Here is a 27,860-nt window from a genome sequence, read left to right on the forward strand (position 1 = left end):
TCCCACTAATCAATCACTAATCACCAGTGTTCCCACTAACCAATCACCAGTGTTCCCACTAATCAATCACTAATCACCAGTGTTCCCAATAACCAATCACCAGTGTTCCCAATAACCAATCACTAATGTTCCCATTAACCAATCACTAATCACCAATGTTCCCATTAACCAATCACTAATCACCAGTGTTCCCAATAACCAATCACTAATCACCAGTGTTCCCAATAACCAATCACTAATCACCAGTGTTCCCAATAACCAATCACTAATCACCACTGTTCCCAACAATCACTAATCACCAGTGTTCCCATTAACCAATCACTAATCACCAGTGTTCCCAATAATCAATCACTAATCACCAGTGTTCCCATTAACCAGTCACTAATCACCAGTGTTCCCAATAATCAATCACTAATCACCAGTGTTCCCAACAACCAATCACTAATCACCAGTGTTCCCAACAACCAATCACTAATCACCAGTGTTCCCAATAACCAATCACTAATCACCAGCGTTCCCATTAACCAATCACTAATCACCAGTGTTCCCATTAACCAATCACTAATCACCAGTGTTCCCATTAACCAATCACTAATCACCAGTGTTCCCATTAACCAATCACTAATCACCAGTGTTCCCATTAACCAATCACTAATCACCAGTGTTCCCATTAACCAATCACTAATCACCAGTGTTCCCATTAACCAATCACTAATCACCAGTGTTCCCAATAACCAATCACTAATCACCAGTGTTCCCAATAATCAATCACTAATCACCAGTGTTCCCAATAATCAATCACTAATCACCAGTGTTCCCATTAACCAATCACTAATCACCACTGTTCCCAATAATCAATCACTAATCACCAGTGTTCCCAACAACCAATCACTAATCACCAGTGTTCCCAACAATCAATAATCACCAGTGTTCCCATTAACCAATCACTAATCACCAGTGTTCCCAATAATCAATCACTAATCACCAGTGTTCCCATTAACCAATCACTAATCACCAGTGTTCCCAATAATCAATCACTAATCACCAGTGTTCCCAATAATCAATCACTAATCACCAGTGTTCCCAACAATCACTAATCACCAGTGTTCCCAATAATCAATCACTAATCACCAGCATTCCCAACAACCAATCACTAATCACCAGTGTTCCCAATAATCAATCACTAATCACCAGTGTTCCCAATAATCAATCACTAATCACCAGCATTCCCAACAACCAATCACTAATCACCAGTGTTCCCAATAATCAATCACTAATCACCACTGTTCCCAATAATCAATCACTAATCACCAGTGTTCCCATTAACCAATCACTAATCACCAGTGTTCCCAATAATCAATCACTAATCACCAGTGTTCCCAACAATCACTAATCACCAGTGTTCCCAATAATCAATCACTAATCACCAGTGTTCCCAACAACCAATCACTAATCACCAGTGTTCCCAATAATCAATCACTAATCACCAGTGTTCCCAATAATCAATCACTAATCACCAGTGTTCCCAACAATCACTAATCACCAGTGTTCCCAATAATCAATCACTAATCACCAGCATTCCCAACAACCAATCACTAATCACCAGTGTTCCCAATAATCAATCACTAATCACCAGTGTTCCCAATAATCAATCACTAATCACCAGCATTCCCAACAACCAATCACTAATCACCAGTGTTCCCAATAATCAATCACTAATCACCAGTGTTCCCAATAATCAATCACTAATCACCAGTGTTCCCATTAACCAATCACTAATCACCAGTGTTCCCAACAACCAATCACTAATCACCAGTGTTCCCAATAATCAATCACTAATCACCAGTGTTCCCAATAATCAATCACTAATCACCAGTGTTCCCATTAACCAATCACTAATCACCACTGTTCCCAATAATCAATCACTAATCACCAGTGTTCCCAACAACCAATCACTAATCACCAGTGTTCCCAATAATCAATCACTAATCACCAGTGTTCCCATTAACCAATCACTAATCACCAGTGTTCCCAATAATCAATCACTAATCACCAGTGTTCCCATTAACCAATCACTAATCACCAGTGTTCCCAATAATCAATCACTAATCACCAGTGTTCCCAATAATCAATCACTAATCACCAGTGTTCCCAACAACCAATCACTAATCACCAGTGTTCCCAATAATCAATCACTAATCACCAGTGTTCCCAACAATCACTAATCACCAGTGTTCCCAACAATCACTAATCACCAGTGTTCCCAACAATCACTAATCACCAGTGTTCCCATTAACCAATCACTAATCACCAGTGTTCCCAATAATCAATCACTAATCACCACTGTTCCCAATAATCAATCACTAATCACCAGTGTTCCCAACAACCAATCACTAATCACCAGTGTTCCCAATAATCAATCACTAATCACCAGTGTTCCCAACAATCACTAATCACCAGTGTTCCCAATAATCAATCACTAATCACCAGTGTTCCCAACAACCAATCACTAATCACCAGTGTTCCCAATAATCAATCACTAATCACCAGTGTTCCCAATAATCAATCACTAATCACCAGTGTTCCCAACAATCACTAATCACCAGTGTTCCCAATAATCAATCACTAATCACCAGCATTCCCAACAACCAATCACTAATCACCAGTGTTCCCAATAATCAATCACTAATCACCAGTGTTCCCAATAATCAATCACTAATCACCAGCATTCCCAACAACCAATCACTAATCACCAGTGTTCCCAATAATCAATCACTAATCACCAGTGTTCCCAATAATCAATCACTAATCACCAGTGTTCCCATTAACCAATCACTAATCACCAGTGTTCCCAATAATCAATCACTAATCACCAGTGTTCCCAACAATCACTAATCACCAGTGTTCCCAATAATCAATCACTAATCACCAGTGTTCCCAACAATCACTAATCACCAGTGTTCCCAACAATCACTAATCACCAGTGTTCCCAACAATCACTAATCACCAGTGTTTCCAATAATCAATCACCAGTGTTCCCATTAACCAATCACTAATCATAAGTGTTCCCAATAACAAGTGTTCCTCCTTCTTACTGACCCTTAAAAGTACTTTTAAATCTAATTATCATAAATGAATGAATGTGCAGTGAAAACGAGTCTGTGACGTCACCCGGCGAATCCTAAAAGATTTCCCCCTGAAAACAGTCAGCAACACTGCCCTTTCCGAGACACGGTTTGGGACGCACCCGCCGGCTATAGCACAGGAGCTAACGCTAACAAGGCAGCTTGTTTCGTGTGAGTGAATGAAATAAATATTCACTTTATTTTACGTAGATAAATATTTAAATGCTGTTCTCTGAGAAAACGCGGTGTGTAGTACAGAAAAAGCCAAGAGAGAAATGCTGAATGATTTGGTTTGTATGCTAGCTGTGTGAGTTAGCTGTCTAGCACCAGGTACTATACAGCTAGCATACAGGCTAACAAACCAAAACATCCGCCTAAACACTCTGCAGTGTAATGAATGGAGTTTCGAGTTGTATAGGTATACTTTAAGATATATTTTGTGTTCTGTTTAATCAGCCACGTCTCTGCTGTCTCTTTCTCTAGAGCAGGATTAAATCTGTTTTAAATGAAAGAGAGCTGAAGAAGGGTGAAGGTGATGTTTTCCAGACGGATCCCCTTCAATCAGATCGCCTTCGCGACGGTGCTGGGAGTCGGAGGAGGAATTTACATCTACAGACCCATGTTCGAGCCTCAGAGAAGAAAGACCAGTGCTGGAAATGAAGCTGGGACTGAAAATAAAGAACTAAATAACACGGAGAAGTGAAGGGAGGAGAGGAAATGAAGAGGAGGAGGAGCTAAGGTCAAAGAAGGAACCTTCATCATCATCAACATCATCATCATCATCATCATCATCATTTTAACTTCAATTAATGTTAAAGTAGACAATTTGCTATTGAATATGTTAATAAGTGAGATAAACGACTCACAAGAATGAATAATAATAATAATGAAGTTTTATTCTTCAACAATAAAGTTGTTTCTCTTTAAATTCTTGGATCTTGTTTTAATATGTTGTCATGGCTTAGACTCATTTATGAAGCGGGATACGGTGGGATTTATGTGAAATAGTTCGTTATAAAATTTACACAAGAAACTCACTATATTGCCAAAAGTTTTGGGACAGCCCTCGTTGAGTTCAGGTGTTGTTTTTCAGGTGTTGATCTCGGCCCCTTAGTTCCAGTCAAAGTGGAGTTCCTTAATGCTTCAGCTTCATACCAAGACTTTTTGGACAATTTCATGCTGTTTGTGGGAACAGTTTGGGGATGACCCCTTCCTGTTCCAACATGACTGCACACCAGTGACCAAAGCAAGGTCCATAAAGACATGGATGAGTGAGTTTGGTGTGGAGGAACTGCACAGAGTCCTGACCTCAACCTGATAGAACACCTTTGGGATGAATTAGAGCGGAGACTGTGGGCCAGACCTTCTCGTCCAACATCAGTGCCTGACCTCACAAATGCGCTTCTAAAGGAATGGTCAAAAATTCCCATAAACACACTCCTAAACCTTGTGGAAAGCCTTCCCAGAAGAGTTGAAGCTGTTATAGCTGCAAAGGGCGGGACAACTCCATATTACATTCATGTGCATGTAAAGGCAGACGTCCCAAAACTTTTGACCTGGCTCTCACAGTCTCCGCTCTAAATCATCCCAAAGGTGTTCTATCAGGTTGAGGTCAGGACTCTGTGAAGTTCCTCCACACCAAACTCACTCATCCATGTCTTTATGGACCTTGCTTTGGTCACTGGTGTACAGTCATGTTGGAACAGGAAGGGGTCATCCCCAAACTGTTCCCACAAAGCATGAAATTGTCCAAAATGTCTTGGTATGAAGCTGAAGCATTAAGGAACTCCACTTTGACTGGAACTAAGGGGCTGAGCTCAACCCCTAAAAAACTTATATACTGCCAGAACTTTTGGCAGTATAGTGTATATTCTGCAGGAATTACTGCTCTTTAAATTACTTATTTTTATTCATATTACAGCATTAGCAGACGTCCTTAGATGACCTGAGGGACTTAGAGAGTCTCAATCAAAATCTTTATGCTAGTTCATTATGTCAGGAACTCAGAGTAACACTGAGTGAAAACCAGTCGTTCAGACCTAGGGGAAATTTAGTAAAGCTGATCTGCATGACAGTGTGAGTTCAGGAGGTGGGAGGAAATACAAAAAAACCCAGAGGAAACCAACATAAAATGGAAAAACCCTGAGGAAACTCACAGGGACACAGGAAACCACACAAAACTCCACAAGACCAGTGACCCGAGCAGCGGGTGTTTTCAAACTATAAACTTGTGAAATGACGTTAAAACAGAATCCCACTCAAAACCATTAATTTGTTTATGGAAATTTTACTTTTTGACACATTGCACATTCAAACAATACTCTTTACTGGACAAGTAGTTTCATTTGATGTCGTTCTGAATGGCTGACGCACTTGACAGAGGTAGTGTTAAACTACACAGGGTGGCATGATGGTACAGTGGGTACTGCTTATGCCTCACAGCTCCAAGGTCCTGGGTTTGCTCCTGAGCTTGGGTTTCTGTCTCTGAGAAGTTCATCTGGGTTTCTTCCAGGTTTTAAGCCAAATTTGTGCCATGTTATGGAGTGACATTCCATATTTGATGTACACTGATCAGAAATAACATTATGACCACCTGCCTAATATTTTGTTAGTCCTCCTTTTGCTACCAAAACAGACCCGTCCTGCACTGTGTATTCTGACACCTTTCTATCAGAAACAGCATTAACTTCTTCAGCAGCCTTCACTCCCCACATGCATCAATGAGCCTTGACCGTCCATGACCCTGTTGCCGGTTCACCACTGTTCCTTCCTTGGACCACTTTTGATAGATACTGACCACTGCAGACCGGGAACACCCCACAAGAGCTGCAGCTTTGGAGATGCTCTGATCCAGTGGTCTAGCCATAACAATTTATCCCTTCGTCAAACTCAAAGCTCAAATCCTTACGCTTGTCCATTTTTCCTGCCTCTAACATCAACTTTGAGGACAAAATGTTCACTTGCTGCCTAATATATCCCACCCACTAACAGGTGCCATGATGAGGAGATCATCAGTGTTATTCACTTGTCAATGGTCATAGTTTTATGCCTGATTGGTGTATATTTATGTTCCTGGAATAGACATCCCTGACCAGGATGAAGCACATAGCGGAGATGAATTAATGAAAACATTGTGTGTGTTCTGGTTTAGTTTTGAATCATTATAATGCCACAATTCTTTAATACTCCATTTAAATTCCAACCAAACTACATATGTTTTCTAAATCAAATGTTTTGAGAAATGATGAGTTCAATTTTCTGTAATTTCTTGTCAATCTATTGACTTACAGCTATATGAAGAAAATGATTTCACTGTGCTGTAATATATACACTACAGTATGTGACAAATAAAAGCTTCTTTACACATAATCTACATAGTCTTTAAACATCGCATGATCACAAGCATACTTAATCTCTCTCTCTCTCTCTCTCTCTCTCTCTCTGTCTTTCTCTGTTGAGTTATACATCCCACTCCAGAGCTCCCAGTGTTCTGGGTTCCCAGTGTTCTGGGTTCCCAGTGTGGCCACTTCTTTCCGGACCTGCCTGATCCATCCAAACGCCAAAGTCTCACCACTTGGTGGTGCTCACTGCTGCTGGGGATAGATCTGCATGGACAGCCTGTGACCCAGGGGACTGCAGAACTGCCATTGCAAAGAATTAATATTAGGTCTATAATTAACTCAGAAACTACACTGACCCATTAGTTCCTCAAGAGCTCTCAGTAGAAAGGACATTATTAACATTTACGTTATTTACTGTCCAGTGTCACTCAAATGAGGATGAGGTTCCCTTCTGAGTCTGGTTCCTCTCAGGGTTTCTTCCTCATATCATCTCAGGGAGTTTTTCCTCGCCACCATCACCTCAGGCTTGCTCATTAAGCATGCAATAGGGATAAAATAGCAGCTTAACTTCATAATTTTTTTCCCTCTATGTTTCTACACTTCTGTAAAGATGCTTTGAGACAATGCCCCTTGTTTAAAGCGCTACACAAATAAATCGAATTGAATTCTTCCTCTATATGCTAAACAATAATTATATACACCGAATATAAAGCACGATCTCATCTACATGATGCTACTTCACTTCATTTCACACGGACTTTTGTAAGGATAACCCAAGCAGAAATGTCCGATCGATCAGATTTCTGGCTGTTGACTGAAATGAATCAAAGGTCGCAGCTCGACTCCCTCAAACGCTTTTGTTCGAAAGAGTCGGTTCAGTGAAGTGATTCATCATGGACGGGGTGCGGTAAACGGGAAGTGGTGCTGCTTCACTTCGCAAACATTTCCAGTCGTGCTGAGAGACACAGGGAGCTTTAAGGAAATTCTTACAACAGCCTGAAGTCGGTCTGATACTCAGTCTAAAGTTTCTGCACGCTGTCGGTTTGTTTTCTATTCGGGACGCGTTAGTTTTGGTTATTTTTCCTCCACCCCCCAGTAATATCACCCACATTACGGTTATATCCACCTGGTGAGTTCAACTTTACACACTTCTTTATTGATCCTTTCTTCCATTGCTGCTCTTTAATCATCTCTAAAGAATTATTCCTGAGCTGAAATGTTTATTCCCATCAGTGATTTTTTTAAAAAAAAACACAAAAAAACATCGGTCCTGTTCCGGATCTGTTTTTGCCTCATGTAAAAGTTTTAATGATGGGCGGAAAACATTTCTAACTAATTATCAGGTTAATTAAAGGGACATGACTTGTTATATATCTGTTTCTTAAGTTATCAAAGGGAAGCACTTTACCGAATTAAATCAGTCACAGGCCGTGTAACATTTTCCAACCACCTCTTTACTTCGCACGTGCATATATTTACCAACCCATGAACAAACTTCCCATTATGCCTTCTACTCCATCGTCTTAAAAACACAGACATAATTACACTTACAGGACAGGACTGACCTGATCATTTAGTAAAGGTGATCAGGTTTCATCATCATCATCATAATAATAATCATCATCACCACACACGTGGCTTTATTTCCTTATCTTCTTTACCGTATGGTACCGCGATGAATCGTTTTGACACTAAATTACACACCGATAGAGACAAACAACGCGATTTAACACTCGATTATCTACACTACGATCATTTCAATGCCTTCTGTGTCAGGAATAAAACACACAAATGTCGTGCATTTACAGAGAAACAATCAACGATGTGCGCTGACCTCCATACATCACACCTGAGTCGATTACTTTCTCATAACATCACCTAGAAAGGTGTTTTATTGTTCTTTTATGTGTATATTTATGTCTGTATATCTATATATGTATTTGTATTTGTATTTGTAGTTGCAAACGAGCTAGTTCCTGTTTTCAGTTACATCACAGCAGCATGCTTGAAGCTCATTACCTCATCTGAAGATGGTGGTGGTGGTGGTGGGGTGGGGGGTTACCTCTGACACTGGAGAAAATATTAAAATAAACGTCTCCTTACAGAAAGCTTTAGAGATCCGTTTATGTGTCGTGTCTGCGGTACGAGTCCTCCTGATTACGCTGTTACTATAGAAATGCCAATTTTGCGGCTATAGAGAGTGAATCAACACTTTCTGACCAATCAGAATCCAGAATTCCGCAGCTCTGCTACTGTAAAATAAACCTAAATACCACAGTAATATGGTCTTATTTATTTATTTGCAGTTTGTCAAACATTTGCACATGTAAACACACCCAGTGTCACTGCTGCGTGGTCAGAAATTAACCTTCTTTCTACTTTTCCAGAGAAAACGTTGCTACCTTGTAAGGCTAATTAGCCCAGAAATGCTTTTTAGCTAAGAGATACTCATGTCTAAGTACTCACTTGAAAAAACACACAAAAAAACGAAAGGTTATTAACGTCCAGTTTTCCTACACAGCAACAATCTAAACCTGCTGCTGTGTAGGAAAACCTGTGAGAATGGGACAGGAAAAGGGCTTTAGACTAGCATTAGCGCTGCTGGTCAGTCAGCAGAGCTGACGCTAATACAATTTAAAACGCTCCTCTTCAAATCAGCCCCACACTTCACTGAATTATGGCTAAACTGATTTAAACATGTTGTCCCAGGGCTTGTTTCCCCGTCCAGTGTGATTAAAATAGCGCGGCCGAGTGGAAAAGTTCGTAATCTCTCGATCTCTATTAGCCAGTTTCCTGGAAGGGATTGAAACGTCTGTTTTTGTGTGACGGTTTTAGCTTTTATTTGCTTCCCTTCTCCCCGTTCTTCTTGCAGATGTTGGGTTAAGATATTGAGATCACAATGATATTTCGTCGGTTTGTGCTCCTCACACAGTTTTGTTTGCTTACTATGGGAAAAAATGGCTTCTCATGTGAGCAGTTACTATACTGTAAATGAAGAAGGTTTTCAGTGAGGTGTTCATGTTCCTGTGAGTGAGTTACATGTAAATTGATCCAAAGTTATGAGCGTTCATGGCGCGGGCTTCGGCATTTAACGTTACCATGACAACCAAAAGAGTGATGTGGATGCATTTGGGTTTTTTTAGCTTTTTAATCTTGCTTCTCTCTCTCTCTCTGTCTCCTTCTCTCTCTCTCTCTCTCTCTCTCTCTCTCTTTCTCTCTCTCTTTTTTAACGAATTTATAATGATATCCGTCTCATCAAGCCATCATCTGAGCACGATAATTAGCCAGAAAAAGAGTTTGTGGTTGTAGCAGCAATGCTGTCGTTGCAGAAAATACCGCATGTTGATACCGCATGTTAGTATAATGACCCAGCATTAAAGGCTGCTGTCTGCACAAGCAGTAAAACTTTTCTAAATGTTTCGCCCTTCCTTTTAGTTTATTGACCTTTTCATTCAATGTCCGAAAGAACAATATATCAATTTATCAATCATTTAATCGCAGTGTCTTTATTATGTTCTCCATATCATCCAGCCACCGGTGCTGATAGATGTTTTTATTCTGATTGAATGTTTGCTCTGGTTCTTAAGAGATGATTATTGAAAAAAAGTGCAAAATTTTGCTGTCACATCAGCTGCTTTCTGTGACTGTGTCATTATTTAAAACACTACTATCAGACACTACGATGTGTTTGAAAAGAAGATGGCGGCTTGATTTTATCAGGATGTTGATATCGTGTGGTCGAGTCTTATCTTAAACACATGCGGCTCGTGTTACTCTGAGCTCAAATCCGGGCTGATGCTTTAACGTTTTAGAAACTGACTCCTGACTTTCTGAGTCTGAAGAGGTCTGAAAGCTCCGCTCATGTCAGTCGTTGTTCTATATTGCCTTTATCATGTTGTAAATGCACGCCTGAACTTTCAGCCCCGAGCTTTCGGCTCCGTCCCAAATCTCGGGTCACATGACGCAGCGCCCAGAGCACATGAGGAGCAGCTGAGGGATATTAGACACGAGAGCTTGGCTTATTGTGTGCGTGTTCTATCCCTAAGCACATTATTCCCTGAAAGATCTGCTGCGAGGTTTTTTACACTGATCCGACGCTAATCGGCGTGAAAACGTCGGCAGTGAGGCATCGTGGGTAATCGTTCTGCCGCTGTCGGTCACGCAACCAATCAAGACTTTCATAGATTAGTTTATTTAAAAATTGTAAATAAGGCAATATTTTTTTGTGCATGTTGTTTACATTGTTGGCATTCTGTTTCAAGACTCTGGGGGTTTAATTTTATTTAACTAAAGTAGCTTTTATTCCTTAAGAGCAGGTTAATAATTACAAACTCCCTGATTGGTTAAAGCAGATTTGATGTTAATATATTTCTCATTTTGTTCCCCACAGTGATGAACCTCAGCAGGTTTCTGCAATACTTTGATTTTTCTGCCAGTTTGTTTCTTCTGTGTCACTGAAACGTCTTAAGATATTACATGTGATAAGATACTTTTGAGTCTGATGTTTGTGCTTTGAGTTTTGATCTGATAAAAGAAGTTCATCACACCCCGACATCTCATGTCATCCAGATGTGCCAATGTGGTTTAGGACATAGTAGGACTTCCTGTTAGTTGGAAACACAAACCCAACTTTACAGTGCAGCTGAGCGAAGGACCTCAGAATGTTACTCCTGAGTCAGACTGGAACTGGAACTCCATTTTGTTCACCGTGTGTAGTAGCTAATGAGGAAAGATGATAATACAGATCTACTGTGAGGCTTAAAATCATAAGTTATTCAAAATCAGTTTCATTAATTTGAGCATTTTAGTGTTTTGTCCTTACAGTAGTCTTAAGTCACCAGGTTTGTGGACATCATCAACAGATTGACCACATATCTATTAGAACTCGGGGCATTTTATAATTTTTATAACCTTTTTTTATGTTTTTTATAACATTTTATAACCTAAGCTAGGTATAAAAAAATGGGTAAAATTGGCACGGATCTCTGAGGACTTAGCAAGGAGCAGAAGGTTTAAGTAAATATTTAATCAAAAGTCACATTTTATTAAACACAACGATTGTTTGTTTCTTAAATATATAAGTGAATGAGACCGTGATAAAGAGATAAATATTAGTATGAGTGTGTAGGCTGGGGAGCTGACGGACCTGTGCGTTGTAGTAATATGTTAGAATCTCTGAGCTATTGTGTAAAGACATGAGGTTTTAACCTTCTAGGCGTTTACCACATTTCAGTTCAACAGTGGCACAAAGAGGGAAGTGGACTCAATTTCAACCTGTCAAGACTTGAGAGAGTGTGTGTGTGTGTGTGTGTGTATGTGTGGTCACACCCAGTTCAGCCGTCTGCTTTGTTTAAGTTGAACCGGGATCTGCATATCTGCCTGCCTGATTGCCCGTCCCTCTGTGTTAGTGTTTGTCCGCCTGTTTCCTGGTTTCTAGGCAGGATTGCGTGACTCAGAAAGCTTTCAGGAGGATTTCGACATTCTTCTGCACCACTTTATCCATCTCACTTTGAATTAAGAGATGGAAGATTACTGCTGGCTGGAGAGGAGGCTCTCCTACACATCAGTTTTTATTCACAGGCTGAAATGTTTGTATATTGAGAAAAGTTCTGTAAAGTAGCCCAGTTCCACTGCTGATCCCAGTTCCACTGCTGATCCCAGTTCCACTGCTGATCCCAGTTCCACTGCTGATCCCAGATTACACTACTGATTCCGGTAACAGTTATCAGTGTCAGTCCTGTTACACTGGTTAGCCTCTTTACACTGTCTGGCTGCATTGGCCACTCATTACTCTGACCATGTTGTTACTCCTGTGGTAACATAACTGATCAGTGCAGCAATCTCAGAGTTGAAGTGTAGCAGGATTGCATTGATTAGCATAACAGCGTTGGCACTGTCAGAATCGTGAAAAAAACAATGCAGTTGCTTAAGAGCACAGTGAGAGACCTGATCCACCATCACCATGAACTTATAGTCTCAATCTCCACCACTGATTTCAGTAGTTTTAGTTGTTCTTCAATAGTGTGAAGTATATTTTAAAATAATTGAACAAATTAAGTAAAAAGATCTAGACATGTTGACAGCCTTCATGGTTGTGTCAGCTCTAGCAGGAACTACCACTCTTAGGACTAAACCCATATCATGTTTAAGCTATTGTTGCAGGAATGTCACCTGTGGTAAAAACACATTCTGGGAAATAGCAGATATTTATTATTTAGTAATATTTATATGATCACAGAGCTCATTGTGTGATCTGTAATATTTGCTCTGAGAAAAGAAAATGCCTGCTAATAAATTAGGCTAACATTTCCAGCTATTGCTGTAGCTCTATTCTTCTCTTAATGTTGTAGCTTCTTTAGTTTCATGCTAGTGTTAAGTTGCATTGTCTCACTCTCGGGGGTTCTTGAGGAGAACATATACAGCCAATGCTTTTCTAGGCTTTATCTCTGTTAGCACAGGACGCTGGAGTGTATACTTTGATATTGACTGTAGAAACTTCCAGACTATTTTCCTCTGAGAGCTGCTTTCACAACATGAAGGAGGCCAAGAGCTACTCGTGTCATAATATCAGTATTATGTATTAGCTTAGCTTATTGTCATAAACCAAACTAGTTGTATAAGCTATTTTTATGGGGAAAAAATCCGTTATTATTGTCATATTTCGTTAGAGCTGGAGGTAGCAGAGCTGAAGATGGTGAGGTTCTCTTTGGGAGTGACACGGTTGGATAGGATTAGGATTGAGTACATCAGAGGGACGGCTCATGTTGGAAGTTAGAGAGGCCAGATTAAGATGGTTTGGACATGTTCAGAGTAGGGAGAGTGAGTATATTGGTAGGAGAATGTTGGACATGGAGCTGCCAGGCAGGAGGAAAAGAGGAAGGCCAAAGAGGAGGTATATGGATGGAATAAATTAGGATATGAAGCTAGTGGGTGCAAGTGTTGAGGATGGAGAAGATTGGGATAGGGAGCTCCCACTCATCATGCAGCAGGAAATATTCATTCACCGCATTTACTTTAGCAGCATCGAAGCTTTTTACTCCTAACGCTGTCGAATCTCCAGCAGCTTCCAAGCTAAAGGGATCGGTCATGTGTTTACTTCACATGTCTGCCAAATGCCAGAAATGTAAACGTAAATGAGTCAGATTTCGGTAAGGGGCGGGGTTTATTGAGTTAATTTGATTTTTATCAATTTTCTACGTCACAAGCGATGTGTCAGAGCAATCCTACTTAGATTAAGAAGCATCTGAACGAGTCAGACAGTGAATCGACTCTGAATCGACTCTCCGGAAGCGAATCAGATGTACCACGTGTACATGTGAACTGCTGAGCCAAAGGGCAGAGCAGTAGAGCTGCAGAGTTGCCTTGTGGTCTGGAGGAACAGAAGAGAAACGGTTTAAACGGGAATGGTTTATTTGCTAGATATTTAAGGAACCGTTCTGCTGGGTGTGGAAATGTAAATGTAAATGAGTCAGATTTCGGTAAGGGGCGGGATTTATTGAGTTAATTTAATTTTTATCAATTTTGTACGTTGTATGAACCTTTAGGCGAGCTACTCAGTAGGGGGTAGGTCACGAGCGATGTGTTGGAGCAATCCTACGAGTCAGACAGTGAATCGACTCTGAATCGACTCGACAGCCAGAAGTGAATCAAATGTACCACGTGTGTACATGTGAGCTGCTGACAGAGCTGAGCCAAAGGACAGAGCAGTAGAGCTGCAGAATGGTTGATGCAGGAATGGTTTCTGTGCTAGATATTTAAGGAACCGTTCTGCTGGGTGTGGAGAGTCGGGGTGGTGTGTCGTGGGGGTTGACCCGTGCCGTGGCTAAACACACCAGATTAAGTGTCCAATATTTCTTGCAGAACGGAGGTTGCTTTAAGAGCTTCAGCATGTCAGAGGTGAGTAATTTCTGTGCTGTAGAAGTTTTCTCAGGTTGAGATTGAGGTTAAAGCTGACTCATGCAATAACCCGCTAGCTAGACGAATCCGCTGAATCATGAGAGCGAGTGCAGGTCCTAACGGCCTTCTTAAACGTGACTTGGTGATGTGTTCTTACTCATGTTCCTGAGATCTTTCTTGAGATTTCCTGTCAGCTTTAGTTAGATGGTGTGAGAGAAGGTGGCTCTGATTCTTGATGGAGCTCTCAGAAGGTCACAAAGAAGGGAACAAACTGAAGAACTGGTGTCCTTATTCTGTGAATATCTTTAATTACCTTTAAAATATCTTTATTAAATCTTGGATAATCGAAAGTCTTGGGCTATTTAGGAAGAGGCTGCCTTCTTTATATTGCTTATAGCTTCCTTATAACTGAATATATGACCAGTTTGAAGACCGTGTGTGTGTGTGTGTGTGTGTGTGTTTGGATTTACCCTTACACTCTAAGCAGCTTATATTTCTGAGAAGATTTTACTGCTGGTGAAGGTTGAAGGTTCAGAATCACACCACAGTCATATGATGCTCACGCCTCACGTCGTTAAGATCGGGTCACGTCTGCACTCTCACTCACCGTCGCTCCGTAAACATCACACCAGTGTCGCGACTCTGTCGAGTCTTTCTACAGGTCTGTGTCTGTTCATGTCCTGACAACATGCTGGGGGCAGAAAACCATCAAAGCCTCCATTCATCAACCTGAGCTGTAAACCCACAACACTCAACATCTCTCTCTCTCTCTCTCTCTCTCTCTCTCTCTCTCTCTCTCTGTCTCTGTCTCTGTCTCTCTCCCTCTCCCTCTCTCTATCTCTCTCTCTATCTCTCTCTCACTCTCTCACTTTGTCTCTCTCTCTCTCTCTCTGTCTCTCCCTCTCTCCCTCTATCTCTCTCTCTCTCTCTCTCTCTCTCTCTCTTTCTCCCTTTCTCTCTCTCTCGCTGTCTCACTCTCTCACACACTCTTGCTCGCTCTCGCTGTCTGTCTCACTTTCTTTCTCTTCTGGCTCTCTTGTGCTGTCTCTCTTTCTCACTCTTGCACTCTCGCTCACTCTCTCTTTTTCCACTCTCTCTTTCTACCCTTCTCTGTCTCTCTCTCTGTTGTTTGTTCTCTCTCTTGCTTGCTTTTACTCTCTCTTTTATCTTTTTCTCTCTGTCTCTCACCTTCTTTCTTGCTTTCATTACCTCTCTTTTTCTTCCTACCTTTCTCTCTGTTGTGATTCTGAAAATAATAGCGCGATTGTTTTTAAACGCGCCCGTAATGGGGCCATGTGGCGTCCTGGACACACGCTTCATGTAAAGATGATATAAAGATGAGTTTTAAAGGCTGCTATGGAAGCGATCCGTGCTCGCCGTTTCCTGCCCTTTGGTTCCTCAAATTCAGCCGAAACCATCAGACTCAGGACTCGGAAGTCAAAACTTTACCGGAAGGAAAACAACGCGATTGCGCGCGTGCACAGTGAGACCTGACTTTACAACACATTCCTATTTAACTTAAATACATGAGTTTAAGATATCGATGGTGAAATATTAAAATATTAGTCTAATAATGTCTTAAAGCAAAGTCATAACAACGGCTTAAAACAAAGTCTTGCACGATATACCGATATTCAGTATCGCGATATTATTGGTCTCTGTAAATGTTACTGATATCGTGGAAAGTGATACTGAGGCCCTGAATATTTTATTATCTGAGTAATCCCCCCCACCTCTCTCTCTCTCTCTCTCTCTCTCTCTCTCTCTCTTTCTCTCTCTCTCTCTCTCTCTCTCTCTCTTGTGCTCTCTCTCTCTCTCTCTCTCTCTCTCTCTCTTGCTCTCCCTCTCTCTCTCTCTCTCTCTCTCTCTCTCTCTTGCTCTCCCTCTCTCTCTCTCTCTCTCTCTTGCTCTCTCTCTCTCTTGCTCTCTCTCTCTCTCTCTCTCTCTCTCTCTTGCGCTCTCTCTCTCTCTCTCTCTCTCTCTCTCTTGCTCTCTCTCTCTCTCTCTCTTACGCTCTCTCTCTCTCTCTCTCTCTCTCTCTCTTGCTCTCCCTCTCTCTCTCTCTCTCTCTCTCTCTCATATGATGACGAGACATTAACTGTTCCAGGTGTTTGAGCAGAACAAGCCTGAACCAAAATCTGATGGTCTACATGCCTCCTAAAGACATTAATCTGGGGGGAAACAAAGTCTAGTGTGAGACAGATTTCGGTCATATCACTACCAGCTACACCGAGTTCATATTATTTCATTAATTACAAAGTGGAAAAATCACAAAATCACGTCACGTGACCTGCTTTGTATTTACAAGACTATAAATCTGAGTAGCCCTGTTCCAGCCGGAAGGCGGAGTTTTGGGGTGAAGAAAATGTAAACTAAAGCCTGGTTTATTTTTTTCTCTGAGGCTAAACTTGAACACTTTGAACATTACAAGCCGTATCTTCAGTCTTTCAGATTTTATTTGACGTGTGTTCATATTTAGCTAGAGGCGACGCTTCCTGTGCTGTGATTTAAAGCCCGTTAATGAACCGAACAAAATGCAGCAATCACAGAATTTAGGATCCATATGTTCACTGGAGGTGGGAGACTCCATCATGAAGACATTTCTACAGCGTATGATATACAGGAGAGCTTATAAACTGTTTTAATTTCAGTTATACCTTTATTTAAAGGTGCGTTGGATAAGATTTAAAAAGAAATATTGCCAGATTAGGTTCTTAATGGTTAAGCAGGTGGAGTTGAATCAAATCTGAACTCATACTGACCCCAAATCCTTAATAAAACCAGCCTTTAAACAACCAGTGATAATTCATAAAATAATAAAATTTTAAAATAAAAAATGTCTAGGGTTTACTACAGTTCTGCTTTTAATACATTTCTTACCATTTTTCTCTTTTGAAGCACAGCGTGATTATTTTACTCACAGGTGAATGATCTGGCTGTACTGGACGCTTGGTGAACGCTCAGTGGAAAAAGGGGGCGGAGTTAAGGGGAGTGTCTACACAATGACGGACAGGAGGCTTAACACGCTGTTCTGATCTTCTGATCATGAGCTCCATTTATTTGTACAAGAAAGGGAAAAAACGGACTGTTGTGTCATTACATTGTGAAAATAAATAATTTAACACAAGGTTTTTAAAAAGTAGAATTTATTTAATTTAATCCAAAAAGTTCAAGTAGTACAATTTTATTTATTTTCATATTATATCTCATTTTTTTTTTTTTTATCAATTAGATAATTTTTTTGCTATAATCCTGAATAAAATAGAATGAAACATTATTAGTATTATTCGTTTTTTTTTTTAAAGTTATTTTTGTCCAAACGGCTTTTCCCGAGCTCTTGAGCAAATCAGTAAATTATTAATGTGTGGTTATTAAATATTCATAACTCGACAATCAAACCTTTTTTTTTTTATGGCAGTCTTTTTTTTTTTTTATTGAATCCCATTTGTGTTAACACATTAAATATGTAACGGTGAAAGTCTGAGAGATTATGAGAGAAAAACGGAGGAGAAGATGAAGATGTGCTGCGGTTCTTTACAGAAGGATTTGTTCTGCACTTCACGATGAGTGAAAAGATTTAGATGAGCTGGAATTGGAGCTAGAAGTGAAATAATCGCGTTGTAAGGAAGAGGATACCATCTATCCCGTCGTTTCAGTTTGTAATAAAGTGGAGAGAAGAGAGTGAAGGATTTAGAGGGATCTAGAAGGATCTAGAAGGTTCTGGAAGGATCTAAAAGGATCTAGAATTAAAGCTTCAAATTGGCGTTCTTGTCAAGGCGTGACTACACACAATGCAGGCGGCCAGATTTAAGGATCTAGAAGGTTCTAGAAGGTCCTAGGAGGATCTAGACGTAAATCTTTAAATCGGCTTAATCCTGCAGAGTTCTTGTCAAGGCGTGACTACACACAATGCAGGAGGCCAGATTTAAGGATCTAGAAGGATCTAGAAAGATCTAAAAGGTTCTGAAAGGATCTAAAAGGTTCTGGAAGGAGCTAAAATTGAAGCTTTAAATCGCCATAATCCTGCAGAGTTCTTGTCAAGGCATGACTACACACCATGCAGGAGGCCAGATTTAAGGTTCCAGAAAGATTTAGAAGGATCAAGAAGGTTCTCTGAGGATCTAGAACGTTCTTGAAGGATATAGAAGTAAAGCTTTAAATCGACATAAACCTGCAGAGTTCTTGTCAAGGCGTGACAATGCAGGAAGCTGGATTTAAGGATCTAGAAGGATCTTAAATAAAGCTTTAAATTGGTGTAATCCTGCAGAGTTCTCGTCAAGGCATGACTACACACAATGCAGGAGGCCGGATTTGTCGATTTGTTTCCTCATTCCTCCCGTGAACTCGCTGTTACACATCAGGACAGGGAGAGAAAGTACAGCAACAGGTATGTACTGTACGTGCACGAAAAACCAAAACACAACCTTCCGATACGATACCGCGTTATTCTCCTCGCTAATCCTGGAGGAGGAGTCTGCCTGTCCATCCAAGCAGGATATTTATTAACTCCATTATTTTATTCCTCTCAGACTCAGTAATTCTGTTCCAGGGGAACATTTCACATTCAGGTTCAAACTTCATGTTCCAGTCACACGGGATGTTGATGTTAGCGCTGTTAAATGTTAAACCTGCTGTAAAAATGCTGAGGCTGAAGCTCGGGGGTCATGAGGAGGTGCTGCGGTTCGGTTGTTCCTCTGGCTTTAAGTGTGGTGAAAGAAATTAGCTGTGAAAATGACACGTGACGAAGAACACAAAGTTTTTTTGTCCTGCGGCTGAACGAGTTTGTTTCGCAGTTTACGTCACTGTTGAAATGAAAACAGTCAATCAGAGAGAAGAGAGTTATCTCCACAAAAATGGTGTATACATGCGTCTGTGCAGGGCTTCATGCTAAAGGCATAAATGCTAAAGTGCTATTTATCTTCTGAATGTTGTTGTTGTTATAAAGCATAGTGTCTATTCATGTGGTGGCTTTTGCAATCTGCTGAACATCTCACACATCTTCAGTCTCTGTCTGTGGATGTTGCTTCTAGCGTTTCCTGTTATCGTGTCAGCATCTTCACACTCGCGCGAATGCTCTTCGCTTTCATCCGTTCAGCTTTGGCCTACTGTATGTGTGGCACACAATAGTGTGTTTTTGGCTTTAGGCTGGACTGGTCACATGGTTCGGAAATAAAGCGTAATAAGCAGGCTTTCCATTGGTTTCTCTTTAGTTTTGTGTGAGGTGGTGATGATAATTCTAACCAGGATTGTTCTCTAGACTTGTGTATTTCAAATCTCGACTTCTTTTCTTTTATATAATCAAATTAGTCGTGTTTATTTTGCATTTTGTGTGAAGTTGGGCTTATGTTGCTAAATATTACACTTGACAGCCAAAGAACAGGAATGGCTATTCTACAAATTTAATATGTTTTTTGTGTGTGTGTTAAAATTCTGCCCGATCTAAACGCTACCGATCCAGGAAGTGGTCACATGATGAACGAACGATTCGGGCCTGAAGACTCGGGAGATGAACAAAACCTATGAGGCTGTCACGTGATAAAGAACGACTCGGGAGACGTTTCTCGAACAGAACCGATAGGAACCCATGTTGCACATGTGGTCAATAAAAAATGAATGAATCGCTCTCTGAGACGACTTGTTCCCGAGTCATATTAAGGATTTGTTCAAACTGAAGGAATCGTTCTCCAAAATGACTCATTGTTCCTGAGTCATATTAAGGATTTGTTCAAAATGAATGAATCATTCATGAATGAAACTTCACTACTAACCACCGTGACCCCGAGCCGCCCACAGAACCCTTCTGTATTGTGTTAATGTAATTAAACTGAGTAGTGTGTGTGTGTGTGTGTGTGTGTGAGTTTCAGATTCAGCAAGCAGCCCTCACTATGTCTGATGGGGACTATGATTACCTCATCAAGTTCCTAGCCCTGGGGGATTCTGGGGTGGGAAAAACCAGCTTTCTGTACCAGTACACGGATGGCAAGTTCAACTCTAAGTTCATCACCACAGTGGGCATAGACTTCAGAGAAAAGAGGGTGGTAAGTTGTGTGTGTGTGTGTGTGTGTGTGTGTGTGGCTCTTTCTGAGGACCAGATGAGTGTGGTAAGCTACCTAAATTAGTGAGCGTTACCTTTTATGGAGTTTTGTGGGTGTCGCCAAATGCAAATGAGGTGGGTGAAAGGCATTCATTAACATGCGCATGTGAGGAGGAGGAAAATCAGTGTTACTGAAAATGTTCTAAATACGGCAGGAATGTTTTTGTTTGGGGTGTGTGTGTGTGTGTGTGTGTGTGTGTGTTTCAGTCTCCCGCAATTGCCGTTTAGTTTCCTTTTCCCCAGCCGTGTGAGCCGGAGTGTAAAATAAGCGATCCGAGACGCAGAACCGCTCCGTTTAATCCCTCAAACTCACACTGTAGTTAAAGTGTTACTCCGAGACAAAAGTCACTCGTGTGAAAAAGCTCAGGGATTTCCTGTAAGAATAAGAAACTCCAAAATAGCCCAAGATTTACTGTAAGATTTGTGTTTATTTAAAAACACAAAACAAAACACATGGGTATATTAAAAAGCTCCACACTTAACACCACTGTTCTGAGATCATAATACAGGTGGAGAAGGGTAACTAAAAGAAAAAAAATTAAAATAATGATATACAAAAATGGTGATGGGGGGAAAAATAGTCTCAGTATTCTGGCATTTAAAAAAACTTGTATAAAAATATTGTTATAATAATAATAAATAAAGATTTCATAATTATTGTCACCCCTGCACAAAATCACTGAGGTTAGTGAACTGTTAAAAGCTTGATTCAGTGATCATTGAGGAAGGGAGGATGGGAGGGAAAAGAGAGAGAGAGAGAGAGAGAGAAAGCGAGCAATAGAGAGAACAAGCAACAGAGAGAGAGAGAGAAAGAAAGAACATGAGCAGCTTTGAATGAGGCAGGACTTCATCACCATCAACTGAAGGTGATGAAGGTAAGGCAGATGATGCATGTGAGGTAGGTGATGAAGGTGAAGCAGTTGTGGCAGGTGATAATTGTGATGAGGGTAAGGCAAATAATGAAGGTGAGGCAGATGATGAAGATGAGGAAGGAGATGCAGGTGAGGCAGGTGATGAAGGTGAGGCAGGAGATGAAGGTGAGGCAGGTGATGCAGATTCTCCTAACTGAGCATAATTCCCATGTTTCAGAGCTCTGTTTCCATGCTGTTTCCAAATCAACCTGATACCTAAATCCTCATCTTGTGCTGAGATCTGACATGAAGCTAGAACACGCACCCATATTTGATGTCCAGCTCGTTTTTTCCAGCCACTTGGAGTTTTTTGGAGCCGGAACAAGTGATTCTTCCTCGAGGAGCTACACCTAAAGAACAAACACAGGCTGTTCCTACAAAACAAACACCGGCACTGATCATTACGATCCGGAGCAGCCTCACCTTCCAACTCTGTGTTCACAAATCCTCCTGTGTTCTGATTGGTCAGGAGGTGTTTAGTGTCCTGTTACAGCAGCTCTGACAGTAGCTTAATATCACAAATATGATATGTTGCTATAGTAACGGCATGCATAGCTATCACGTAAACATTATGGAGTGTAACTATAAATGGATAAAAAAATCCAGATGTTTCTCTTAATGATGTTGCTGCATCATTAAAGGATCGCTTGAAATATTTTGGGATGTGATGTAATGAAAAAATAATCATCCACTTGAGAAGGTTTGATGTGAGGGAGAGAAACCTGTAGTGTGACTCAACGTGGCTACGGAAATTTCTAGAATTTACTCTTTGTTAGCTAGCTCACGGCTGTTAACGCTTGTTTGGTTGTTAGCCAAGATCAACTTGTATAACTTGGTATAATGCAAGTGGGAGTGTGTGAGTGTGTGAGTGTGTGTGTGAGTGTGTGTGTGAGTGTGTGTGTGAGTGTGTGAGTGTGTGTGTGTGAGTGTGTGTGTGAGTGTGTGTGTGAGTGTGTGTGTGAGTGTGTGTGTGAGTGTGTGTGAGAGTGTGTGTGAGAGTGTGTGTGAGAGTGTGTGTGAGAGTGTGTGTGAGAGTGTGTGTGTGAGAGAGAGAGAGAGATAGATTTACACTTTATATAAATATTGTTTTAAAGGTGTACAAGTCCAATGGACCTGATGGTGCAGCTGGGCGGGGCCAAAGGATACACATCCAGCTGTGGGACACGGCCGGCCAAGAGAGGTGAGTAATAAAATAATTAACTTATTTAAAAAAAAACAAACAGCAGTAACAAACACTTCAGATACACAATATTGAATCCTGACACAGAGTCTAAGAGAGCTTGATTGGCTGTGCTGTCTGTGTGGGTGGGGCATACTTTCTGTGCCTGACCAATCAGAGCAATCATGGGTGTCTGTGAGATCATGTAGATTTAGTAAATTCTCTGTTAATTCACTTTCAATTGAACATTGAGCCAGTATGTGGTCTTCCCCGGAAGTTTCTGGAATGTGCTTCCGCATGCACATTGGATCTTCTGGCATCACGAGATCCTCCTTATTGCTGTGTGGATTGGTGTGGAATTATTTCTTTCCATTCCTGCAGGTTCAGGAGTCTGACCACGGCCTTCTTCAGAGATGCGATGGGTTTCCTGTTGCTGTTTGATCTGACGAACGAGCAGAGCTTCCTCAACGTCAGGAACTGGATGAGTACGTTTCGCGTTACCACACGTTACGTCAGATTTCCGCGAGTGATTCAGCTTAAAATCATGAAATCCAGCAGCTAATCTGAGCACTCGGCTGTTTGCAGGTCAGCTGCAGATGCATGCGTACTGCGAGAACCCCGACATCGTGCTGTGTGGGAACAAGTGTGATCTGGAGGACCAGCGATTCGTTAAGGAGGAGGAAGCTCGAGAACTTGCCAGTAAATACGGGTGAGACGGAACACCGGCTAGACAAATACCAAACCCGGAAATGCTAACATGGCTAATGAGTCCACCCAGCCTGGACAGTATGATGTCATGATGATGGCTGTCGGCTCTAGGAGCCTTCATTCAGCTTCCTTATGGCATTACAGAACTGTCTGTCTACCTATCTGTCTGTCTGCCTATCTCTCTTCCAATTCATCTATCTTCTCAATTAACTTTCTGTCTGACAAGCTACCTCTGAATCCAGTTATTTACTCACCTGTCTCTCAGTCTACCTGTCTATCCTGTCATCCAACTGTCTGACCAACAAGCCACCAGTCTCTCCAACCGTATAGCTGTCTATCTCTCAATCTGCCTCTCTATCCTTTCCTCTAAGTGTCTGAGCAAAAGGCCACCTGTCACTCTAGCCATAAAACTCGGTCTCTCAAGCTGCATCTCTCCTTCCATCTATTTGTCTGTTCATCAAGCTACCTATCTCTTCAGCTATATAACTGTCTGTCTCTCAATCTACTTGTCTATCCTTCCTTGTGTATGTCCAATAAGCTCCCATCTCTCTAGCCATATAACTGTCTATCTCTAAATTTACCTGTCTATCCTCCCATCCAACTGTCTGTCCAACAAGCTCCCTGTCTCTCCTGCTATATAACTGTCTGTCTCTCAGTCTGCCTCTCTATCCTTCCCTATAACTGTCTGTCCAACAAGCTCCCTGTCTCTCTAGTCATATAACTGTCTATCTATCTGTCTATCTTCATATCTAACTGTCTGTCCAACAAGCCACATGTCTCTCTAGCCATATAACTGTCTATTTCTCAATATGTCTGTCTATCCTTCCTTCTGTCTGTCCAACAAGCTCCCTGTCTTTCCAGCCATATAACTCTGTCAATCTACCTGTCTATCCTCCCATCCAACTGTCTGTCCAACAAGCTACCTGTCTCTCCAGCCATATAATTCTGTCAGTCTACTTGCTAACAGTCTATCTTCACATCTAACTTTTTACGCACCTGTCTCTCAGTCCAGTCACCTGTGTACCATTCTAACTGTCTATCTTTCAACCACCTGTCTGTCTTTCTAAGTAACCATCCATCCATCTGTCAATCCACCACCCCTCTAACCATCTGTCTTTCAATCCAGCATGTCTATCCACCACTGATTAGTGTGTCGCTCTGTCTACCTGTCTGTCTTGACTGTCCATCTCTCTCTCTCTCTCTCTCTCTCTCTCTCCCCATCTATGCAACTTCCTCTTTCTGCACATTTATTCCTGCTAGCTTGCCTGCGTCTTCATGGTGAACTGCTTGTTGACTGAGTTATTATATCGTTTGCTTAAAGGGTGTGTGTGTATGGGTTTGTGTGTGTGTGTGTTTAAGCCAGAACCTATGGCTTGTTCTAATCACACAGAATTTAAAGATGAGAGTCCAACTGCATAGTCAATATTGACCAAGCTGATGTCAGGCATCTTGGTCATAGTCATGTGTCAAATGAGCTGAATATTGTGTGTGTGTGTGTGTGTGAGTCTCAGTATCTATAAGGTTTGCTGTGTATTTGTAAAACAAAAGGTGGTTATTTGTTAGGGGAATGACTTGGATGAAGTTATTGTCAAACCCTCTCCAGGCGTCTGGAGTTAAATTTAGTTGAACTAAATCGAATTGACTGCTGGAGCAGAAAAACATCACATTAGCACAGATACGCTACAGGGACACACTGTTCTGCTTCATAAACACGCAAATGGGCGTCGATGCCGCTGCAGTCGTGTTCTTGTGCGCTTTTCGCCTCGCTGAATCGTTCTTATTAATGTCGTCTAATCTCGCATAGGAATCAGCCTTGGTTCAGGTAGATATTTAAAAATAAAAATGTTTTCTAGCTTTTTAAAAGTGTTTCCAAGGAATGGTGTTTGCCCTGGCAGGCTGGATATGAGTCATACGAAACCATATCGCTGTCCTGATCTGAGCTGATAGCTCTGCCGGAGCAGATATGCCAAAGAAGGAAACGTGTGATAACGCTCTACACACCCCGCCTCTAGTCAATCCTGTGTTCCGATTGGTCGGAGCAGCAGCTCTAACACTAGTGCACAGGTTTATGATAATATGCTTTGTCTGATAAACTTATCTTTTCTATAGTAACTGTGTAATAGTTGATTTGTGAAGGTAAAGGTTTCCCAGCTCATGGAAGGAGTCTCCAGTGTCAGTCTGAGGTTTTTTGTCTTAACAAAAGAAAACATGCAAATATTTAATATTCTAATATCTAATTTGAATACCTTTTCGAAAGACAGTTGTAGTATTATGCAAGTTTTATTTTGAAGAGCGTGGCTGATTTCCTGTCTACTTTAAGGAAGAGGAAGAGGTTCGGTTTAGTCTGACTCAGCTATCAATCTGTAAGACACTGTGATGGCCTTAAAAGGAGGAAGTTAGGAGGATGGCAATGCTATGAAATAACATATCAAACGTCATTTTTTATGATCTCGTATTTCAGGATCCCGTACTTTGAGACGAGCGCGGCGAACGGTGACAACGTCTCCCAGGCCGTGGAGGTCCTGCTGGATCTGATCATGAAGCGCATGGAGAGGTGTGTGGACCGGTCGTGGATCCCTGACGGCACCATGCGCTCCAACGGGCACAGCGGCAGCGAGATGGTCGAACCGCCGATGCAGGAGAAGAGCAAGTGTGCCTGCTAGTGGCCGAGCGCTGCCATCGCGCCATCTTGTTATCAAAACATTCACTTAAATCAGCACGTAAAACAGTGGCCACTAGTGGCTGAATGGCACCATTACACCTTCTTATACTGTTATTGACTGGATTCGTCTTTATGCTTTATACAGTAATCAGGCCTGAGGTTTTCCATAAAGAATTAGACAGTAATTAAAACAAATAGAACACAAATTTGACAAATAACATTCAATTCGGACCAGTAGATACAAGTTCACATCCTCTGAAATGAGGAACACTCAATAAAGTGTCCCAAGTGTGTCAGATTATTCCTAACCGCTGGTCTCTCAGGTGAAGAGAGGCATTTTCCTCTATGTGTGCGTGATAATGACTGTAAATTGCCCAATTTTTGGATTTAAAGGCCGTGTGTGTGTGTGTGTGTGTGTGTGTGTGTGTGTTTACTCACTAGATATAATGGACTGTAGATTGAATGGCTTGGACTGGGAGGGTGGGATGGGTTACACAGAGAAAATCTGTGTGTGTGTGTGTGTGTGTGTGTGTTAACTTTTTATCAGCTTGATGAAAATAAGGATAAATACTTTGAAAAAAAAAGTGATTTACTAAAATACAGATAAAACCGTGGCGCTAGCGTTGATCCTGCCGTTAAATTTAGACATTTAGTAACGGAGGTCTGTCTTACAACATCTTAAACCTAAACACTTTTTCAGTGATGTAGGACATGAGTGTTAGAATCTCATTTTCCGCGCTTACAGGAAGACGCTGTGTAATAAGGCCACACTGTTCGAGGAAACATGGTATGAGCACCAGACACACCTATAGACATTAACCAAACCTCATAGCAGAGCTGAACGCTAGTGTGTTACATAGGTGGCCATCTTGGAAAGCCACCATGGCGTTCTCTTTAGCTTGAGCTAGTTTTGGAATCGCCACGCCTCTCTAGGCTCCGCCTCCACAGCATTTAAAGACATTGAAGTTCACGTGAATATCATACAACGTGTGTGCGCGCGCTTATGGAAATAATTTCATTGGAATAGACTTCCGTTATTAGCCAAAGCGCGATTCGATGATTTTTTTTTTTTCCCCTCTGAGTTTAAAGCTTAACTGTTGCCCAGCTAAGTTGGGTTTTATATTTGCGATCGGTGAGGAGACTTCCTTTACACTTTATTCATTTCAGTTCTTCAACATCGGCGTAATACTGTCCAATGCGTGCGATGTAGTTATCTCAGCGTCACGAATCATAGCGTTTCCTTTTTTAATCAGATGCTCATAGGCGTAGTTTGGGGCACATGAAATGATTTGAGATTAAATGATTTTTCTGTAGGCTACATCACGTTTCTTTTGGCGCTTGTTTTGTTCTTTTTGTTTTTTGTTTTGTAATCATCACGTCACTGGTTAAATCAGGATCGAGAGAAAACGTGAGCGAGGAACGTCGACTCGCTGTACATTTCACTTTACCTCTGAATGAATGTATGTAATGATACGACCTAACGCGTGCCGTTAGCTATTAGACACATCTGTATAGACAGATGTGGGGAAAACGATCGTGTGTTACAGCATTACAGCCCTTTAACACCCACTCTGTGCTGCACTAAGATTCACACCTAAAGTGCCTAACCTAATGTATAGTCTTTAACACTGCATCCATGCCAAACACTGTCTCTATGCCAAACCTTTTGTTTGTTTGTTTTTCAGAAAATAAATATATTTTATTATTTATTAAAATGGCTTTACAAAGCAATTCTGTCTGTTTATTCTTGTGTGATAAATGGCTTTGAAAGTGACAAAATACAGTAAGAATATTCTGTTTTTTATGCTGCAATAACATGGAGAGTTTAATAGCTTGCTGACTTCGTCAAACTGTAGACAAGAAACTATTTTCCTCTCAGTTCCAGGGCAGGAGACGATATCCGAGCTAAGGAACACGACGGTAGAGATTTAATAGGAGGTGCCTTTACACCCTGTATGGTTAGG

General features: G+C 41.2%; 2 protein-coding genes across 6 annotated transcripts; both read left to right on the plus strand.

Annotated features, from left to right (window-relative positions):
• Positions 1–3,162: 3,162 nt before the first annotated feature.
• On the plus strand, positions 3,163–4,053 carry LOC131352359 (protein PIGBOS1). Of its 3 annotated transcripts, none has more exons than XM_058388406.1 (2): positions 3,163–3,296; positions 3,614–4,053. In XM_058388406.1, the coding sequence occupies exon 2, from the start codon at positions 3,661–3,663 to the stop codon at positions 3,826–3,828; it is 168 nt and encodes a 55-aa protein (XP_058244389.1). In that variant the 5' UTR covers positions 3,163–3,296; positions 3,614–3,660; the 3' UTR covers positions 3,829–4,053. The 3 variants fall into 3 exon arrangements, with proteins under 3 accessions (XP_058244389.1, XP_058244388.1, XP_058244390.1); XM_058388405.1 differs by having other exon boundaries at positions 3,173–3,296; positions 3,609–4,053; XM_058388407.1 differs by having other exon boundaries at positions 3,250–3,296; positions 3,582–4,053.
• A 3,292-nt stretch (positions 4,054–7,345) lies between these two features.
• Positions 7,346–27,627, plus strand: rab27a (RAB27A, member RAS oncogene family). 3 transcript variants are annotated; one of them, XM_058387535.1, is made up of 6 exons: positions 7,346–7,595; positions 20,195–20,400; positions 22,462–22,547; positions 22,908–23,011; positions 23,112–23,235; positions 25,696–27,627. In XM_058387535.1, the coding sequence occupies exons 2-6, from the start codon at positions 20,248–20,250 to the stop codon at positions 25,895–25,897; spliced, it is 669 nt and encodes a 222-aa protein (XP_058243518.1). In that variant the 5' UTR covers positions 7,346–7,595; positions 20,195–20,247; the 3' UTR covers positions 25,898–27,627. The 3 variants fall into 3 exon arrangements, with proteins under 3 accessions (XP_058243518.1, XP_058243517.1, XP_058243516.1); XM_058387534.1 differs by having other exon boundaries at positions 7,347–7,595; positions 20,221–20,400; XM_058387533.1 differs by having other exon boundaries at positions 7,348–7,595; positions 20,227–20,400.
• The last annotated feature ends 233 nt before the right edge of the window (positions 27,628–27,860 follow it).

Source organism: Hemibagrus wyckioides, linkage group LG04 (assembly GCF_019097595.1).
Source record: "Hemibagrus wyckioides isolate EC202008001 linkage group LG04, SWU_Hwy_1.0, whole genome shotgun sequence".
NCBI classification, from domain to species: Eukaryota; Metazoa; Chordata; class Actinopteri; order Siluriformes; family Bagridae; genus Hemibagrus; species Hemibagrus wyckioides.